A 22,054-nucleotide genomic window follows, 5' to 3' on the forward strand; every position below is an offset into this window, starting at 1 on the left:
TGCTGAACCTGGTTTATTCTGTTCCCTTTGCAGACTACTCTCTATATGTAGATTTTATTGATTGCACATTTGTACCCTTCAAACTTGCTTTGTAAACATTTCCATACTTGCTAAGATCTGAGGAATGCTAGTGCCTAGTAATAGGAGGATGTAATGAACAAGTATTTTCGTTATTTAGTAACTACTGGGAGGAATTGGTTGGGTGCTGGTGGAGATAAGGAGACTGGAGGAGGCTGTAAGTCAGGCTGGAACAGCTGCTTCTTTCCCTGCATCCCTGCCCACTCAGTCCTTGGAGTCCCACTGAAGTGTCCATGGGCTTGCTACTGCTTCTCCTCCTCCTCTTGAAACGCCATTGTTGTTCGTCTCCTTTCTCTCATAGAATATCTCTCTGCCCACGCTTTTGGCTTGCTGGGAAGAGGAGGAGAGAAGAGGCCAGGGTGGAGTCTGGTCAGGAAGCTAGAGGAGAGTTTTGAGCAGCAGCAATAATTTAGTTGCCTGTCACCATGCAATGGGCCATAGGTGGAGAAAGTTATTTCTTTCCTTTTGAATAGGTGAAGTAGGTGGTCTGCCACCCCAGACAGCTGTCCACTCTGTTTATGATTTAAGCTGTCTCTAAACCATGATAATTAACAAAAAAACCCATAAAACCCAAAAGTTGTTAGTTTGTCATCTGAATTTTATGCTAGTTCTAAATGCAAAATAAGCTGCATTTAAAAACAACCTTTACACTTGTAAAGCATTCTACCAGTAACAATTAAATTTCCTATTGCTAAAATGCAATACTTGTGTTTGATTGAACAGAAGTTCTACCATGTGTAAGAACAGAACAAAGCAATCTGTGAAAACATGAAGTGGTTTTCAGTGCCAGTTGCAGGAAAACTTTTGGCATGGAGAGTTTTTGTTATGTTGGAATTTGCTCAGGGCATTACCTGACCAAACGTGTCAGCTCCTCGACAAAGAATAAAAGAAGGTACAGATTTTAATGGGCATGACTATTATTAAAAAAATTCTTGCATGTTTCCTACAGTTTGAGTATAAGTTACTGCTTTAAGAACCGACTTTTTTGAAATGAGAGAAGTAATTTTGCAGTTCAAAATTTATTTCTTGTAAGTAGTCCTTTAAGTGGCTGTCAATAAATAATTCTTCTAACCATCTTTTATCTTGAAGACCTGCAGTTAAGCAATTATGTGTTATTTTAAATGAATCCATGGTTTTTAAAAATCTAGCTTCCAAGTATGAGGAATGCAGAGAGGTATTGATTTGAACAATCTTAGAAATGTGTTTTAGAAATTCTAAAGATTCAAAACTTGGTGCTTAGTCTTCAATATCCTTGTGTATTTTTTTAAAATCAGCCTTTTACCCATTTGAGAAGACAAAAATAGGTCTCTGTCAAAATATTGGTGTCAAGAGATACAGAAATTCTTCAAAGTACATTATTGTTACCTATCAGAGAGCTGTGTCTTCATCTGATTAATATTATTAGAGGAAACTGATTGTAGTTGGGAATACATATTTCCTTTTACAGTCTATTCCAGTAAAAGTTAGAAGCTTTTACCCTAGTTTCATGTTGTCCAGGCTTGTAGTAACTTTAACTTTGCAAGAATGATGCATGGACCTGTCTTGCCTGATCCATGGCACAGTTGTGGCTAGAGTGGAATTTAAGAGGTTAGCAGTGAGAAGATATCTAGTAGACACAACAATGACCAGGATTTATAGTGTTTTCAGATCAGATCTAATGTACACAAGAAAAAAGATTGATCCCTTACCAAGATCTTATTCCTATAAAATCTAGTTTGCATGCAGTCACACAATACAGTTTAGCATTTGCTTGATGACATAATAATTATGTTTTATCTCCTATATGTTTTCTTACCCTTAGGAAATAGCCACTTTAATAGAATTTGCTGATTAATTAGCAATTTATAAGTTTGCTACTAGAAGTTTTGAGAGCTCTTTAGCAAGTTCTGAATAAAAACTTCACATTTCTCTTTGAAGACAAATTTCCCTGTTTCTTGCACTGCCCTCTAGCGCTGAGCATGTTTTGAGAGTCATCTTCACACATCTTTCTCCAGTCTAAAGTAACTTGTGTGTAATGACTTTTTAGGAGCTGTTAGGTTATCCAGGTCTGCCTAGGCAGGAAAGATCCAACTTCTCTACATGAATGTCTGCCCTTTTTTTTCGCAAAACATACTCGCAAATATATTCTGTAAAAGAGGTAGAGTTTTGTACAAATGCGACAAACATCCTGTTGTCAAACCCCAACATCTGCCTATGTTTCCAGGTTGACATCTCCACTAATCAACAATCAAATAGCAGTAAGTTCAGGACACACAGCCCAGGTAACTAGAAGGTCTTGCAGTGTTCTGTACCACTGATGTGCAGCCTTCTGGGACCAGTGGCTTTCTGTATGTTTCCTCCTTGGGAGGAGCATTTGGATCTGTTATATTTGCAAGTGCCTGGATCCTGAGCAAAGTGAAGTTGAATCTTAGGTGACTCTCTAGCAGAAGTAAGCTGCCTTCTGGCATTTTCATGAGTTGGATCATCACTGCAATGACTCACATTCTGTTGCTGCTCTACCTGCATTACTTAAAAATCAAACTTGTCATACCCAGGCTATCCATTTGCTGTGGAAGAACTTGAACTGCTGTCATTGGCTTTCAGTATGTTAGCCTCCCTTTTTCAGTCTCTTGCAATATATTAACTTGTTCCATTATTTCAGATTTCAGAAGACTTGATAATATGAACTTCTTAATTTGAAGATTTCATGGATCTTGCAATCATCAAAGATCTAATATACCCTAATGCTTCTGATAAGAAGTCCCTGACATGAATTGACAATTGTGTACATTATTAAGAATGTGTGGCACAATTAACTTAAGCCCTTTATGAGCATGTATTTGAGAAATAGTTATCTCCTCACAGTTCTGTCTAATAGACAGTTAATGGGAAAGTGTAGGTAATATAAATACAGGAGAAAATGCTGGGGAAATTCATGGTAGCCATGCCCTGGGGAGCCATGCAGGCTCACTGCAGAGCGTCCATGTGCAGTGTGGCTTCTGGGGAGACCCAGCCAGGCCTGTCCCAGGCTTCCCAAGGATGCAGGGTTCCAGGTCCAGCCAGTTGTGTCCCAGGCTTCCTGAGGGCACAGTGTTCCAGGTTGGCCTGTTTAGTCAAAAATGAAAGAGAAAAAAAACCACAGAGCACTTCAGTATGAGTGTGAATCTGGAATTCCCTGTTTCTCTGCTCTGTCCAGTATTGATTCTAACTATGGAGTGAGTAGGAATATGTAAACACTGGATATTGAGTTGAATCCTCACAGGGTGATTGTGTGTTTTGTATATAGTTTGGATCAGATTTTTTTCTTAAGATTAGGACTTTGCTGCTCTTCTTACTCTGTTAAGGCAGACTCTGACAGGCTCTGTCAGTCTCTATGGGGAACCCTGGCGACCAGTATGAATTGTTGAGCTGTGAGTAGTGGTAGCAGAAGGTAAACCCACTTTCCTGTTTTTTCTTGGGTCCACTTCTATTAAAGCCAGTTCTTTGGGAACAAAACTAGATTCTGACAGGGGGAATTAACATAACTTGGATATTCAAAACAGTAAAATTCACTTTTCAGCACAAAAGCAATATTAATGTTGACACGTCGTCAGCAGTATTGTGATTTATTTGGGGATGAGAGAGTACATAAAATAACCTTTCTGAAGGATGGTTTGTCACTGCTACTGTAACTTTAGATGTTTGCCTTCTGAATATACTTTTCTTCATGGCTGATGCAGTGTTGCATCCTGGTAAGCTGCTTCTGAATTTGCCTGTCAGTGTTTCATCACACTGTGCAAACAAGGAGGTAATGTTTTCATTTCAGAAGTTCATTTGTCTGACAGAGGATTTATAGCAGCATCTTGCGTGAGATCAGCCTTCCAAGGCAGGAACTGTCAGACTGTAATTATTAAGGATACTGATAACATGTTTGCATTAATTACGACAGACTTTGAAAGTGGGATCTTCCTCTGTGTATCTTCCTGTGTGACAAAATTTAAGTGAATTTTCATACTTATAAAAACTATATCAAGGCTCTATGACCCAGTGCAAGTCTGGGATTTTTACCTGTCTCTTAAAATAGCTTCTGGAGAGTCTGTAGAGGGTATAGGTTGGCTAACAGACGAAGGGCACATGTAGAGGAAAAGGAGGAAAGGATCCTTCCTTCCATAGAAAGCTGAAATGCTACTGCCTGCAGAAGTCCAATACAGATGTTTTGAGTGCTGGGAACCAGAGTCTGAGGTTGTTAGGCCTGTAAAAGAGTCAGTACTTAAAATCCTGAAACAATTCCCAAATTGCCAGCAGAGACAATCAAACACATAAAGTTGTGAGCTCTTTCATGCTTTTTCTTTTGTTTAAAGAAACTGAAGGCTGAGGTTGTGTGAGAAAGTGTTTCTTCAATTTCTTCAAACTGTAGTACTCTTTCATAAAATCATTTATCAGTTTATGCTGACTTCCCCAAAATCTGGCTGCTGAACATCAAAGAGAGAGGTTTGTCTTGAAGTTTGTGTTGTCTTTAATGATAGTCTACTTAGATTTGCATAATGAGTCCACCTTGTAAGGCAAGGCAGGGTTACTGCATTACCTCTTTACTTGTTGCATGCTCCTTCCATTCCAGACTGGTAAATTCAGGTGTCAAGCTCTGCAGAACTCAGAAGAGCACATGATCAAAGCCTTTCTGCCTACGTCCTGGCATCATTTCTATCTCACTTTTCAATTGTTACTTGCTAGCATGTGTAGTTCTGCTCAATTGTTGATGCCTTCTGCATGTTTTTAGATGACATAGGGGGTGTTTTTACAGGTAGGATATTTTTTCTCATTTACTGTCTCTACCTCCCTGTTACTGGCACTTACTGAAATCAGCATATAAGGTTGCACTGCAGATTTTATAGTCATTTCTGTTACCATGAAAGGTATATTCACAATGGTAAAACTTTGATATGAAATGCTGCTGCTTTTGCAAGTAGAGCTGCAGTCAAATGATGGGTAGAACCTAAAGCAAATCTTATGGACTAGTAACAACAAACATATCTGAATCTGTCTGCAACTATTTTTGCAGCCTTTTTATGGCTCAAGGCTTTATCTTATCTGTAAACCCATTCATGGTGACCTTTCTTAGGAAGAAAAGTTGAAATCTGAATGAAGCTGAAAAAAATTAGTATTAATGAGATAGAAAGGTTTTTATGGAGATAAAACTAATGATTCCAGTGTGTTTTTCTGTTGAAGCTGGCTATTTTGTTAGTCCTGTCATTCTCAGCAGTGTTGGTCGGAAGAGAGTTTCCTTTTGGAAGTATGTGATATATATGTGAGTTTTTAACAAAATTTAGTATGCAGAAACATATTTATTTAGTTACCACAGTATAACTAGATTACCAGAATATCCCAGTTGTCATGTCTGCTGCCATTTTATGTTGTATATTTTGATCTGGTTTCCTTACTTCAAGGCCTTGTAGTACTATTTGTAGAAATGGTTAATAATACCTAAGGAGACTCTTATGTGATGAAATTTCAAGGAGAGACTGGCATGAGAAATAATAAAAACCACCACAAGAGAGTCTATTTAGCATCACTGGTGAATGAACTGGAGAAAATTTATGCAATGTACAAATTAGAAAAATAAATAAGAAAAAAAATAAAAGAGAGGAAAAAAATGTGTTACTGGCAGCAGCTGATGGTCCAAATTAAGCAGCACAGAGGAGAATAAATCATGTGCAGTGTACTGACTTGTAAAGTGCTGAACTCCTACTGTTCAGGGCTGTCTTTGTGACCTCTTCTGTAAACCAAGTAGTTGTTAACTACAGATGGATGCTGGAAGAGGGAACAACTGATTTGTTTTGAAGCTTAAAGGCTTCCATAAACGGATCTTGTCACAGTACAAAGGGCCACAGTGCCAATTATAGATTTAGATGCTTAATTGCTTTAAAAAAATATTCCATATAGATGCTTTAGTATCATTGTGCCTTAGGTACCACTGAAATTAGATTAAATATGGTGATATTCCTTACCCATTTAATCTTCTAAATGTCATCTGTTAATGCTATTACATGAGTTTATGAACTTATTAGTTTAGGCCATTGGAAACCTGATGCAACCACTGATATTCTTACGGTCTTTCTTAAATGTGGAGAAGGAAGTGTGAATGGGCAGGATCAGCAGTTGCATGGCAGATAATGCAAGAACACAATTGCTTCTCTGCAGCTCCTTACTACTAAGAAGGGATAGACTTTTTTTGTTTCCTGCTTGGCTGTAAACCCTCTGAAGAAAACAAGCAATTTATTGCCAGTTAATGCAAACATTTAATTACCAACTTGGGTATTAGGAAACATGGGACACCTCCTACTCTCCTGACCTTGGTCTTCTCTCATTTCCTTGTTTCCTCTGTTGTTCTCTTTGCAGCTCCCTTGTTCCCACTTCCTTGTCATTTTCTGCTCTAAAATATTTTTTTCACAGAAGTGCCACCAGTTTTGTTGATGGGCTCAGCTTTGGCCAGCAGAGAGTCTGTTGGGAGTGTGGCTTTGTCTGGCATAGGGAAGCACCTGACCTTCTCCCACAGAGGTCACTCCTGCATTCCCTCTGCTACCCAAACCTTCCTATTTGTACCTAATTCATTCAAGCTTTAATTATGAGTAAAATAATCCTCCATTACTAGGAGAGAATTAGTTTCATGTCATGTACAGTCTGAATTTCAGTGGTGTCTTCTGATTTGATGTCTCTTGAGTTATTCTATAAAATGAGCAATAGAAAGAGGAGAGTGAGTTTCCATTTTGGAAGCTGCAGTCAGTGAGAGCAGGTGAAGCAGTAGATTTTATAATAATATTAATTGCATAACTAGTAAGCGTGATCCAGAAGGTATGAGCTAAAGACATGGTGGTGCTTATGGAAAAAAGATGTGAGGTTTTTTGACTCGGAGTAAGCAATGTGTGACCCATTATGATGCCATGACTAGCCAGACTTTTGGAAGGAGACTTCCTCAGTCCACAGGTACAACGAGCTGATCTTTGTGTGCTTTATCTCTCATATTAATTGATTTAATGGCAAAGTGTTGGTCTGCCAAGAGTTAATACTGACCTCACATCTGTGTACAGTGCTGCACTTCACATGTTGTGAGACGTTAATATGGAGAAGACCCTGTGTTACCATTTGCAGCAGGTTATCACTGCATTAAGCTTTCTTCCCACAGGAAAAATGGAACTGATCTTCCCTTTTTAGTAATAACTGAACACATGAATGTGCCTACCTTAGTATAGCTTCAGGCTACTTTCTGGCTCACCTTTGAGCCTTAGCTTACCATGATCACTCTGCAGTTGTAGAAGCAAGTGGAAAGAAAAGCTGGCTGTGAAACCAGGCATCAAATACTCTTACTGACTAGTTGATAGGCAGCTGATGCTCTTATAATGATTGTTTTTCTTTCTTGTGAGAATGCCTGAATAGTCACTTCCGCCAAGAATTTTCAGTCAAATAAAGGGAAGAAAGACTTAGTCATCAGAGATGTGTGCTTAATTGCATTTATTGGAATTGTAATTGAAACTTCTTGCTAATGTTTTTTTCCTATAGAGCAATGTATTGAAATACCATGTTTGCTTAGTGAACAGAAAATGGCTGCATTTGGCAAGTGGTTTATTAGAGCTTGTAAAATAAATTCACAGATTGCTGTAAAATCTTAGTTTTTGCAGATACAATCTAGATTACTGAGTGCTTTTTCAACCAGAAAACAGTGAGAGATTAACATCACTTTCAGAAATACTCCTGCCCACAAAATAATTAGATAAAATTCAATAGATGCCTGTGTGATTGTGATTCTGTGAAGGTGGTGGTTTCTGGGAGGACTCTTCAACCATGAAAAATTATCCCTGGAACTGCCCATAGTTATAAATACATATGCCTGCACAATTCTTACCATGAGTCTTCTTTTTATTCAGATGTCTGCATGGAGTTCTGTTTGCATGTGGGTGGATCCTATGTCACTTTTCTGACATAAGTTTTATATTTACTATTACACTTACAACATTCAGGGAGAGCGTGCTTGATTTACAGAAATCCAGATTTATGTAATACACAACAGGTTGAGCAAATATTTGCAGTTTTCTTGATTATCATGAATGTGCATGTTCTCAAAAAGTGCCAAGCAACATGAATTTCTACTGACCAGGATCAGGAACATACCTGATCTAAATATCTCATATGCTGTGAAGATGATCCGTGAGATTCTTTGTGTAAATTTCAGTAGTTTTTCTGGAGATCACATAGTTGTCAAACATCAGATAGAGGTACTTGTGACTTTCCCCATTGCTGTGACTTTTGAACTGGTATTTAAAACCTATTCTGCCTTTCTCAAGCTAAGACCTTCTAAAATGATCTGTTCCTATCTGCCTATAGAAGACCTCATCTGCTCTGTCTTCCTCATCAGGTGGGCAATACCACCCCCTATAATATTACCTTCTCCTGTCTTCCTTTTAATCCTGACACTTAGGCTCTTGATCAGCTCTCATCCATCCCTCAGGTGGAGCTCCATGGACTCAAGCTGGTCACTGATATAAACGGTGACACCCCCTCCTCTTCTCCACTGCCTGTCCTTCTTAAAGATCTTGTATCCAAGAACTGGAGCAAATTGCAGGATTCAGACTGGAAGGCAGTACTTGAACAAGTGAAAAAACATTGCATATTTACAGAGGTTGGAATGTAATGCAGGGAAGCAAGTGTCATTAGTTTCCTGTCAGTATTGTCAGAGGAAAAAGGAAAACATCTCGAACAAATCAAAGAACTTAATCTTCTCAATTTATGTTTTTGTGTTTTGGGTTCTTTTTAGTAAGAGATCAAAGTATGTGCTTCCTGGCATTTTCTGGGAGTCGCAATTCTGCTGGTATATACTAGTACTATATAAACTCTTCTCTTTCGGTATTTCCATGCAGCTAGCTTAAGCCAGCCATAGGTCTGTAGGTGACTCTGTGAGTACTGAGAAGGACTTTGGACTGTTGGAAATGTATGCTATTGGACACTTTTGAAAACTTTGCTTTTATTTTTGTAAGTTTCTATGTGACCAAGTGGTTGTGGGTTTGAGTACAGCTGTTCAGAAGTGAGAAGGTTTTATTTAGTTGATTAGTTGTTAGTGGCTATGGAGGCTATTCATAAATAATTAGGTCTTCCAGGAAATTAAGACTTTTTTTCTTTGTGAGTCACTAGTTTATTATGACAAATTTGGGTCAGATAAGGTATTTGATCTTTGTTTATTAGTGCACTATATATTGTAAAGTGTTTACAGAGAGAGAGGATTCTCTAGGATAGATTGTGTGATCTCCTAAGACTGAAGAGCTGGTTGAAGGGGTGAGATAATGGTGATACAGAGAGCCTAGCAAGTTCCCTTGGACAGACTTCTTGAGCAACTAAGTGTGGAGAACGAATGCTGTGATTTCATTGTACTGTAACTCTTCTTAAATTATAGATAAATCTTTTCCCCTCTCCTCTACTTGTTCAGCACCTGGAGATATGGCCTTGTGGAACAAAAGGATTTGGTAATGACACAAATATTACACAGTGACAATACCAGTAGCAACATTGCACACACCTAAGCATGAACTACAAATTCAAATACGTTGGATTGATAAACTCGACCATAAAATTATTGTATGACTGAAACTGGTTTGCTATTTCAATATGAGTGCCTAGTGCAGTGATTTTTTTCTCTTCTGTTGAATGTGTAGTTTCAAACTTGTTTTACATACAGACTTTAGCAGTCATGTTTTGTGTTCTGTACGAATTCTCTGTCTTTTGTTTTCCTCTTCAAAACAAATCTTTTTCTAGCAAGATAATTCAGGCGGAAATTAAGTAGTTCATTTTTGTATATAAAACTAAACATTCTTCTTCATAACATTCTCCTTGTCTGATAAGGATCCTTTTGACATGTAATTAATTTAGATTTATCAGTCACAGCCTTTAGTCTGATTGTGATGCAAAAGAATTGTTTTTAACTAACTGTATTTTCAATATTAAATTTTGAGCCTTGGGTATTAATAGTTGCACTGCCACAAGAGGTATGTGAGGGCATGTTACGTGAAGACTTAGAGCCTGCTGTAAGCTGGCAGTGTGTGCTGTTCTTTGTGATGTTCTTCAAATCATGCTTTTTAATGCCCTAGAGGCAGTTGGAATGAGAGTCTAAAATAGTTTATTTTTTGTGTTTGTCTTTTGTAGAAGCTCCACCAAAATTGGAAGAAAATCCTGCTGAAGCGTTCACTGACTCATCTCTCTTTGCTCACTGGGGCCAGGATCTCAGTCCTGAAAACAGACGTACTGCACTTAAACAGTTCCAGTACTATGGCTACAACGCTTACCTGAGCGATCGCTTGCCGCTGGACAGGCCCCTGCCTGACCTTAGGCCTCACGGGTAAGTGCTGCAGCTCCACCTCCTGTTGTAGGTGCTGAGCTGTAGAGTCTGTTAGCTCTCCTCCACTTGGAAGTCTTGGGTTGTGTGATCATGTAGAAGGTAGGTAACATACAATGTCCAGGATGTGTAGTTTCTATCAAATGTATGAAGGTTGAAAGTTTCAAGTGTCTCCTGAAACACCAGAGTGCCCAAATTAAGTCCTATTAAAATCCCACTAAGTACCCATTTACAGTTTCCCAAGATCCTTTGAAACCTTAATCTCACCTACAATTTACATTAGATAGCAAGTATTTACTGCAAAAAGAATAACCTTTTAATGTTAAATTCCCATTTAATTGCAAGGAAGACAGGAAGAAAATAAAAACTGCTTTTTTTTTTTTTTTTAAACCCAGAACTGTCTGATAAGGACCAACAAGGTGAAACTATTGAGCTTTAGTGGTGAAAAATGCACTTTACTCAAGTAGTGCCTACTAGATGAAAGTCCATGGGGCCTCTGTCACTGTGCTGTGCTCTGCTGGGAAGTGTGCACGTAAGGCAGGGTAAATGCATCCACTGTTGTTCCAGAAGGGCTCAGTGAGGTGGACAGGACCAAGGCAGTGAACAACCTTCCTTTTTTTGCATTTGAGGCCTGTTCTGGTCCGACCATTCACTGAGACAGTAAATACTCAACTTTTTTTCATACTTAGTGATACATCTGATCCTTTGACGAAATAGCAGCCCTGGGGATGTGGAAATGGGTGGGGGGAAAACTTTTTTTCAGCTCATAAAAAAAAATAAATTGTTAAAATAAACATCATGGGTACTCAGGGAATTGAAGCAGTAACCAAGATATGAAAGGCTTCTTAGTTTCTTGCCAATTCCAAAAGCAATCCAGATGTGTTTTTATTCACTTTAACCAAATGTTTTAATTACTAAAGTAATAAGCAGTACATTTTACCCTGTAATAGGTTGCCTAGCATTAATGAAAAGATGGGGACACCATGCCAGGCAAGAGTTTAGCAATTTTAAATATTAATATATGTCATATTTTAGAAATACTTATGTTGTGGATTTGCCAAAGTAATGACTTTAAGGAAATTGAGGTCCATACAATTTTATTTGTGTTTTGGCTAAATTAGTTTACCACAGTGTGTAGAGACAATGTTCTGTTATTTTTAACTGTAAACTAATTTAAAGGAAAAATAAATCTTCTGTAACTAATGAGATCCATGACAGAAATGTCTCTATTCTTACATCTCTTTGAAAATTACTTTCCTGAATGATTTAAATATAATTTTTTTATAACTATGGATTTAAAAAATTAAAAAGACAGGGAAAATGGATGTGATTCTGGATGAAAGAAATAAATTAGAGTTGGGATTTAAAAAGAAACTCCAGTCAGAAATGAATCATGATCCTAATTTCTGTGAATTTTTTTATGCTTATTTAACTATCTACCAGAAGTATGTTAGACATTATAATCTGTTTATATATGCATGCATACAAAATATTGTCTTAGTAGTGTTAGGTCAGAAAGATTTTTACTTTTCCACCCACCCTTTGTCATGGTTCAGGAGCAAGTAGGTAAGCTGACACTGAAATGTGGTAAATGCTAATACTGAGGTAAATGAAGAGTGTTGCTGGGTAGTCTGTACACCGTTTGCTGTATATACAGCACCTCACAGAGTACAGACCTACAGGGGAATCTGAAAATCTTGTTGCTGAAAAAAGATTTCCCACTTGTAATATGCAAATTCTCATTTGAGAGCACATGCATGGTGATTGGGGTGGGGGAATCTACCCTGCAAGAGTATGTTTTCTGCTACAATGATCAAATTTTAAGTTTTGTAGCACCTATTTTTAAAGCCCATTGCATTAGTCACTTCCAGAGTCTTTATAGATGTATTTTAAATTATCCATGGGCATAAACTAGGCTCAAGCAGCATAGCATGAAAGTCAAGGACAACTTGATCTGAAGAGAGCACACAGCAAGGGGCGTGGAGGCTGAGTTAATCAACTTTGCTGGGCCTGTGCTGGTATTTCTGTTCTGACTAGAAATGCACAAAAGCACAGGTATGACAGAGGTACCACAGTAGCTCTAGACAAGAGTTAGTCTAGGCCTAACCAAGCTCATTAGCTTGGATTTAGCAGTGGTTCTGCAGGAGTCAGCATGACACTGGAGTCCCAGCAAAGGCTTGTGGGCAGCTAGCTAAAGGAATGGTGTTCATATAGATCTTTCTGGGGTCAGTTGTGTTCTATTATCTGTATTCATGACCTATCATATGAAGACGAGGAAGTTGGAAAGACAACAGAAAAGTGGGCTCCATCTTTGCAGTGCTTAGTAGACTGTGTAGGCAGCGCTGTGTGGTGCTTATATTGTCTCTCCCAAGGCCTCCACTTATTTTCTTCTGCTGAAATTGGGTGCTCTGCTGTTTTCCACCATTATGTGCATCTGTTAGCCCATAACATATCCACAGACTAAGAAATAACTACTGGCTCTAATGAGCTTGGAAGCATTGAGGAAGGCAATGCTGCCCTTACTGCATGCAGGAACAGGATAATAGTTCTGTTTTAGTTATAATTCTGTCATGCTCATTATGTTAAGTAGGGCATGCCATACCCACAAAGCTTGTCTTGAGTGAAATGTTGAACAAGCTCACACAAACAGACATTATTAAAACTGAGGTTGTTTAGGGATCCCAAAGCTGTGTACCAAATCAGTGGATGCACTTAGGACTCTACTTCATTGGCATGCGAATTTTGTGTTGCCTGACCCAGCGTGCTGAAGCACGTATGTGAAAGAGAGAAGACATTCTTCTTTCTTTATATGATGGGAGAGTGTCAGTGGTAATGGAAAAAGAAGGGTATAGCAGGACTCTAGCAGAGGCACTATTTTTCAGTTTTGCTCCTGCACAGCCTTTATGATATAAAGGAGCTGGCCACTAGACATAAAGCAACTTTTTTCAGTCAGTGTAACTGCAGTCAGCCAAACTTCTTTTGCATTGGTAAAAATACTGTTGGTATGAAGAAGCGAAGACAGAAGGAGTGGAAGGGGAAAAGAAGCTTTTACAATCAGATGTTTTTTCTTTGGAGATTGCTAAATAGTATGGTATAGCTTTTGGTTTGTATCAGGTTTGCCCTTTTCCTAGCTGAGTCAGAGCTGTTTGGCAATTAGATAAATGCAAAGAAAATCCTGTTTTCCTGTGCAGAGAAGGACTTTGGCCTTTTTGCAAGTACTTCTTGTTTCAAACAGTTCACCGGTCCTGGACTGTATTACTTTGAGGCTCAATTCAGCAACGGACAATGGTAGAAGCCTTGCAGAGCAGCAGAATTAGGTTTGTGGTAAAGTGGACACAAACAGAACAAGTGTGAAATTCACTGACTGCAAATGTGACTATGAGTGAGAAGAAATTGGATGAGGAGAGTGATGCATTTTAGAACAAACCTGTTTATGTGTGTACATCTGTCCAAAATGTTCATCTGTGTTACGGTGGTATATGCTTCCCTGGATGTAAGACATCTGACTTTATAAATCTGTAGGTTTTCTTTTATTAAAACTGATATAAGAAAAACTTGTGATCTCATATTATGAGGTTCAGGCTGGGCATTTGCATGTAAGCGCTGGTTCTCCCTACAAGCCAGTGCCTACAGACTTGCATTCCATAAATATTTGCTTCCACATGTGTCTGTGAAGCAGTTCTGTTTTGCTGAGCTTATGTTAGTGAAGGATATGGCTCCTTGTTCATTTCTGACTGAGTTCTTTCTACTCATGAAAGATAGCATAAAGATTGCATGTTGCATTTGATGTTTCAAAGAAATCCCTTCAAAAGCATAAATGTTTGGCACTTTACCTATCGTATTGTTTTGGACAGAAGTCCTAAAATTACCAAGTTATTCAGCATTCTTCTTAAATACATTATTTATTTTTGTCATATTTACACTCTTTTTTACTCATCTCTCTTCCCTTGATTCTTCTTTTCCTTGTCTCACTTTCGCCTGCCTTCAAACTGAATCATAGCAGTGGTGTGTGCTGCCTGAGTGGCCACCCTCTGTGATTCTGATCTGTGCTTCAATTTGTCCTGTCTGAAAGCAACTCCTCAGATGGCTGCTCTAGAAATATTTAATTTCTCTTAGCAGTGTTATCAAATAAGCTGCAGTCTCTAAGCTGCTATAATAGCTGAAGTTAATAATGATGTACACTTCTTGGTTTGATGTCCCCCATTGTCTCTGTTAACTGAAAGAATATGCAAAGCAGTAATCTGCACACACTCTCCCTCTCTTGTTTTCTTTCTTGCAGTCTTTTTGTAATGTCATAACACATGATCATAGTCAGAATAATGCCTGGCATACGGCTGTGAGAGACTAACAATTTTTGGCCAAATAGCTATACAGAATTCTTCTCATGTTCATCCAAAAATGAGTTTTATGGAGATCATCAGACTCCCTGCTTACTGTTCTTACTGCTTTATTCAGATAAAGGTCTTGGTTTTGAGTACAAAGAAAAAGATGGACCTTTATTATATAATTTTATCAATATTAATAACTCTAATTAAAAGGAGTGGAGATTCAATCTGTTACAATTAAGTCTAAGCTATAAGATATTAGGAGACCAAGAAATAATCACTTTTATGTTTCAATCTTGGATTTTATCTGCATATTTATCCACTTCTCTCTCTGTTATTTAATCTTATTACAATTTTACAATTTTTTGTTTGTTTTTAGGGGTTGATGCAAGGAGGGGGGAAAACCAGTTAGCCATGTTTCCTTACTCATATTCCTCACATGATTGTAGGCCTGTCTTTGCTCCCTTGTAATAGAAGATCAATACCACAAAGATTTTTAAAAAAATAATCCTCAGAGATGAGGAAAAGACACTGTTAAGATGCTGTTCAGTGCCAGCTTTGTTAGCATAGTTCATTTAACTCTTAAAATATTGGTAATAGTGAAAGGAAAAACGAAGAATGATCACAAAATTAAATTATAAATACAAGCAGTGTAGTTGAGCTGGAATTATTACAAGATTCAGTTCTTTGAAAGAGTTCTAGTGCTATTTATTTCATCTGTGCCAGAAGGGATTGTTTTCCTCTCATACATCTTGAGCTTCCATTTGCCATTTTGGCTGATGACGAAATGTGATCAGGTCGAAGTGTGTACTTGCTTTTGAAGCAAGTACAATTCCGTTTCTTCTTGTGCTTCTGAGAAACTCTGAATTTGTTGGATCTAAAGCTCCCTCCCACATATCTTCTTAAAACAATACCTCAACTCCAGATGTTTTAGCAATAGGCTTTATAGCATTCTCTATAAAAAAAATAAAGTGGAATAAATAACATAATTTTGTTATTAAAGCACAAAATGTCTTCTGTTGCTATTGTTGGCTGCAATACCCATGTAACGCTTGGTGAAAGGTTCTCAAAAATTGCAGAAGATAATTCTTTTCCATAATTTACATACAAATTTGTAGAAGGTCTCACAGATAAGTTATTAATACAGGACATATTTCTTGCTCTGTTGGTCTTACTGCATAGTTATGCTAAACTAATTTTAATGTGACTGGCCAAATTTGATGCATTTATTCTAGACAAATGAGATTTTCATATGGACAAATATTTGAAAGAAGGTTCATAATGTATGCTGTCCTCCATCCACCAGAGTTGTGCTTGAAGTAGAACACCAGGAGTTTCTCTAAATTTCTGGTAACCATGACAACTGTTCCTTTAGCATTATTAGCCCAATGTAATTTAACAGAGTAGGTTGCTAGAGGTAATTTTTTAGCTACATTGGGATGATACTCGTTATTGCAATTCTAAATAATACTTAGAATTTACATTTTAAAATCACTAAGTCATAATACTGAAATATGCACTATACTTTGTGGATTTGTTGTTTTTTTAGTGAAAGCCTCACTCACTTTACAGAGGGGCAGGTAAGGGGTCTTGTCCAAGGCCCCTGGATGAGTCTGAGGCAGAGCTGTCATTGTTAGTTGTGCTTTGCTGATCTACAATTTTGATCCATACAATTCTTCCCCTTTTCTCCTTTCAATATGTTTTATACACATATACACACACCCTTTCTCTGTAGCTGTTTCTTCTTTATTCCTAGAATTATGGTATTCCATTCATCATAAAATTTGGCATAAAGAGGAAGACAGATATACTTGTGAACCTGCCTGAGTGATCTGCTTTCTGTGCATGATCTGAGGTGTGTGGGTTTAATTCTGATTTGTTTAAATAATTTAAAAAAATAGATAACTTTTATTGTCACTGTTTGGAAAAAAGAACATAAACAGGGAAATACGTTTTTTTAACTGCATGTAATTTTTAAACTACACACATTGAAAAAGAACTGAATTCAAGCTGGAAGTAAAATTGTAAATGAGTCTGAATGGAGAAAATAAAACATTAACTCAATTTAGGGATGTATCCTCAATTAAAATTAATCCATTTGAAAAGACTAAAGAAATGAGACACAATGGGAGCCTAATTATGTTCTTTTGTATCATATATTGTTATCTTTTACTGTATAGTGTGGCTAAAAGGGAATCAAATGACATTTGTAGCATGAAACACTGCTCTTTTCTTGCACAGGATGCCAGACAACGGATCTGTTGGAACAGAGAAGGGCCATGAGAATGATCAGAGGGCTGAAGCACCTCTCTTATGAGGACAGGCTGAAGGAGTTGGAGTTGTTCAGCCTGAAAAAGAGAAGGCTCTGGGGGGACCTCATAGTGGCCTTCCATTACCTGAAGGGGGCCTACAGGACAGCTGGGGAGAGACTCTTTACAGGGCTTGCAGTGAGAGGACAAGGGGTAATGGTTTTAAGCTGAAAGAAGAGAGATTTAGGTTGGAGATCAGGTGTAAATTCTTCAGTGTAAGGGTGGTGAAACACTGGAACAGGCTGCCCAGAGATGTTGTGGGGGCTCCATTCCGGGAGGTGTTCAAGGGCAGGGTGGATGGGGCTCTGAGCAGCCTGTTCTAGTGGAAGGTGTCCCTGCCCATGCAGGGGAGTGGGAACTAGATGATCTTTAACTCAAAAAATTCTGTGATTCTGTAATGTGATCTAATCTGAAAATACACAAAGGAATGTAGGTAGTAAAACCAAAACAAATAATTTTCTTTAAATTGATGGAAGACATGTCAGAAGCAGAAATTTGTTTGAACATTTTAGTTTAATTGATAGAGGAGGAAAAAAACCCCAGGTTTTAAGGAAATGACATCTTTTAGCTATTTAAACTGTGTTTCCACTGCTTTTTCAAGTATTTTCCCAAATCACTGTACTGCTCTATATCTAATAGGTGACACCATTTTTGCTAGGATTTCTTTTTTATCTTCCATGTACATTGGTTTTGCTTAGGATAACAAATACTACTATGCCTAATGTAGGATGCTAAAAGGTAGATTGGCTGTAGCTTTGTTTGCTGGACTATTTTCTGTCTCTATGCATTTTGGCTGCAAGTGAATCACTAACAGGCTTTGCAGGTTCTTTACAGGTTAATAGGGAAAATTATTTCATTATGTATGAGCCTGTCAGCTAGCTCATAGTCTGTTTGAAGCAAAATTTTCAAAACTTGGATTAAATTCCATTTAGTACATCAAACAGAAATGTGCTAGCTTTATAAATGTGTACAGGAGATGAGAAGCTTTTTACTAATTCCTCATTATGCCGATGCAAATTTGTACTGTCATATAAGAAATGCTGCCCACAAAGTAATAGTAACCAGATTGCATATGGAATTTCTTTTGTCAATGCTGCATGGGATGCATGTTCACACACCATGTGCCATGAACAGGTCTCTTCAAGGAGTTGGATCTGTAATGATCTTAGCACCTTTTGTAAAACCATGAGGTTAAGTATTAAAAAATGTAGTGTGATCGTAAGTACAGGCACTTTGAGCCTGAAATATACACCTTGAAAGTCCTATTTTCAGATGCTACTTAACCTTGGTGGTGCCTAAAATTCACATTTGCCAAAGATTCAACTCAGATTTGACAGTGTGGAACTCTAGTCAATTTGCGCCTGCCTCTCCTACTCAGTCATCTAGACAGTGTTTTAAACAGTGCTTTAAGAGATTGTTCATCACATAAGATGACCTTTCTTTAATGAGTCTTTCCAGAGGTTAAAATACTCACTCTAGGGTACAGGAGACAGGTGTGGAGAGCTATCCTTTCTCCTTGAGATTTTAAACCTTATGTCTTTATATAGAGTTTGAGCTGTTTAGCCTAGAGAAGAGGAAGTTTGGGGGGATGTCGTCAATGTATATATATAAGGGAGGCTGCAAAGAGGAAAGAGCCAGACTCTTTTCAGTGTTGCTCAGTGACAGAACCAGAGACAGTGAGCACAAACTGGAACACTTTTTCTTCGAGGTTGACCGAACATCGGCACAGGTTGCCCAGAGAGGTTGTTGAGTCTGCATCCTTGGAGATACCCAAAAAGCTGTTTGGATGGGGTCCTGGGCAGCTGGCTCTAGCTGACTCAGCTTGAGCAGGGGCTTGAACAGGATGACTTCCAGAGGGCCATTCCAACCTCAACCATTCTGAGTTTATATATTGCTTCTCAATAAAGCACCCTAACACCTGATTTTCAGGCTTTGTGAAAGTGCCTTTATTCTTTCAGTCAAAACAGAAATTCTTAAATAAAAACAATAAACATTAGCTTGCAAAAGAAAGAAAAAGGTGATCACAAGAGGTACTGTGACATATTGGACATGGCCATGCAGAGTGAAAGCCAGAGTTTAAAATGCTTGAACATCCATTGGAATTGGTACTGCAGTACAGGTCCTTTCTCTAAGGACTTTGCCCTAAACACGAAGCTGGAGTCTTACTTAGTGTCACTCCAAGTTAGGTACATTTAATTGCTCCACAGAAAGTGGAATGACTGAAAATAACCACACCAAACTGGAAAGTTGTTAGATAGCTCTCTGGGGAGATCCGAGAAGGTTGAACTCATACTCCTTCTGTCCTGGTTGAAGGTTTTAACTCCTGAACTACTGTCTTAACAGGGAAAATCAGTGCTGCCTTGTGCTAGTTGCCATCTGGAAGAAAAGGCAGTTCTCCCTGTCTCTTGTTGTAGTATTTTAATTTGAATAAAAACCACTCAGGTTTTTATATCTAGAAAGGTAACTATGACTCTTGATTAATTCAGAGGACCCATGGTGCTTCATGGAGAAAGCTTCTCCTTTCCTATCTTGTATGTGAGCTTCTGAGCAGCTATGCACTTCAGAGTTACATCTCACTCTGCTGAAATATGCAATATTTCAATTTCTATTTCGATTCCCTTTGTGAAACTATTTCTAAGTCCTTCTTAGAAAATCCTGATTGCCAGTAAAACTCCCCCAAACCAGATAAGAATCATGACTGCACCAGCTTTTAAAAGCCAGGTATAGAACATGTCTTTATGATAATCCAATTTTCAAAGAGTAGTAAAAATTTATTACAAGTCATCAGTAATGATTTGACATTCACTTTGCAGAGAAGAAAAGGGAGGGCAGTTGATTATAAATGACACTTCCACAAGCTGTTGCTACATTTCACTTGCTGTCCAGTGACACTCAAAAAAGCCCGAACAACCAACTGACACACTTTTAATCTCCTGAAAGATTAAAAGAAAACTTTTCAGTCTGATGCTTAAAGCTAAAAGCTGTCTTACCAGTGAAAATGGGAGTAACACACCAATAGAAATACAAACTGATTTTGGAAAGTAAGTTTTTATTTGTTATGCTGTCAAAAGATGAAGCTTTCAGTAGGAAATCCAAACATCCTTTTTAATTGTTTCTCTCTTGTGTTGAGGACATGGAACAAAAAGCTGTAGATCTCTGTGAATAGGTTTCATGTTTGTTTCTGGATGATGAATGAACCAGCTTACTAAAAATGTAGTGTACCCATTTTAAGACTAAAACTGTTGTTACTTTTTCAAGACTGTTTTCTGTTTTATGTATCTATATCGTTCTTCCACATGGTAACGGAAAAGTACCTAAAATATTAAAAAAATTCTTTAATGTGATTTCCATCAATTTCAAACTAATGACTTAATTGAGAACATTGGTTGACCAGCTGAATTCTGGATATTATGTGTATCTCTGTTTTTGGATATCACATTTTCTGTGCAGTGACTCTTTTCAGAAGCTTTAAAAATGTAAATGCATCATCTTAATTGAGCTTCATTTTTGTGCGACAACAAGCATGTGAGAAGGAATGAATGTTTTTGTGATATTTCTTTGTATTTATTGACTACATAGATTAAACTAGAAAATAATAATAAAAAGCTATATTTTCTCTTCTAACTGAAGAACACATTTATTTAAGGAGCCATATTCAAGCATGATTTAACAATTCTGAAACCATCTGTGCTTTCTGTGTGCTAAACATCAGCTGTTAGTAAAACTTTCCACCACTTTCAGGGCTTCCTGGATGTCATGAATCTAGATATCTTGAGAGAAAGTGGCCAATTCAGTGTGGTCAGGAGACAGAGAAAAGCATTGACATCAACCAGTTCCATCTGTAGTGCCTATCTAGAAATGGTGCCTGGGTCAGCCAAGGAAATAGTTTCAGATCTGAGAAAAAGGTAGAATTAACTGTAGTTCAGAAACACTGCACAAAAATAAGAAAAGTTTCAGAGAAAAATAATTACTTCATTAACTTCTGACTTTATTAAAAATGCAAGCATTTTGGTGACAGATTAAAAGTTCTTCATAAAATTGCAAAAATGGAATCCTTTTTTAAATGGAGAGGACAAGCAATAAAACATTAAAGAACCTTGAAGTTGTGGACAGCACTTCCACACTGCTGTTTGCTTAAGCAAATTGGCTAAAATATATATATTACACAAAATATATATATATATAAAATATAATATAATATATATTATATTATATTATAGCTAATATATATTTTAATTTTTTTTAAAGCACAGGAAAATCCATCAGACAGTATATCTCATTTTAATTGAAACCCTTGGCTGAGCTGACGTAAATTTCCCATTCTTTTTACCCATTTTTCTGGCTGCACTGTCTTATCTTTTGTAGCAGGATGTTCTTTGGAGCTGGATCTTTTACTGTTTTTATTAAGCTGAGATAGAAGCCCCTGATTTTGACTGAGATAGGGGGTTGGTTCTGTAGGAAAAGTAATTAACGTGGTAAACTGCTGTTGGAGACTGCATTGAAACAGGAGTTTGCAGTTGGTTTGCAAACAAATTTTCATTGTTTTGGGCCTTGGATGGAAAAGTGAGCTCATTCTAGGCCTTGGTTGCAGAGTCATAATCAGGAGATTGTTTTCAGAGATTCCTTCTTTTTAGGTAGTAATTAATCTGATTCTTGCCTGTATGTGCTCTGAACAGGTATGGGGGCCTTCTGATCCTTGCCTGCAAATACTGTCTTGTCATTCTTATGGCTGGGGATAGATTTCTCTCAAACAGCTTATGTTGACATTGTTGCTTCCAACAGTTTACATTGGGTTTTTTTTAATCTTCAGGTGCAGAAACCTTACATTTCCTGACAGTCTTCCTGAAGTCAGCATTGTATTCATATTTGTTAACGAAGCTCTCTCAGTGATTCTGCGCTCTATTCATTCAGCCATCGACAGGACTCCTGCTCATCTGCTCAAAGAGATCATTTTAGTTGATGATAACAGTAATAACGGTAAGAGGGGTTTGATTCTTCCCCGCCCCCCC

General features: G+C 37.7%; 1 protein-coding gene across 1 annotated transcript in view; it reads left to right on the forward strand.

The window, feature by feature from the left end:
- The window catches only part of GALNT18 (polypeptide N-acetylgalactosaminyltransferase 18), a 216,691-nt gene that overhangs the window by 94,804 nt on the left and 99,833 nt on the right, over positions 1 to 22,054 (forward strand). The window contains exons 2-3 of the mRNA XM_009994239.1: positions 10,222 to 10,414; positions 21,856 to 22,022. Coding sequence (XP_009992541.1) covers positions 10,222 to 10,414; positions 21,856 to 22,022 — 360 coding nt within the window. The remainder of the gene's footprint in view (positions 1 to 10,221; positions 10,415 to 21,855; positions 22,023 to 22,054) is intronic.

The sequence above is a fragment of the Chaetura pelagica genome, unplaced genomic scaffold (genome assembly GCF_000747805.2).
Source record: "Chaetura pelagica isolate M959 unplaced genomic scaffold, ChaPel_1.0 scaffold153, whole genome shotgun sequence".
Taxonomy (NCBI): Eukaryota; Metazoa; Chordata; class Aves; order Apodiformes; family Apodidae; genus Chaetura; species Chaetura pelagica.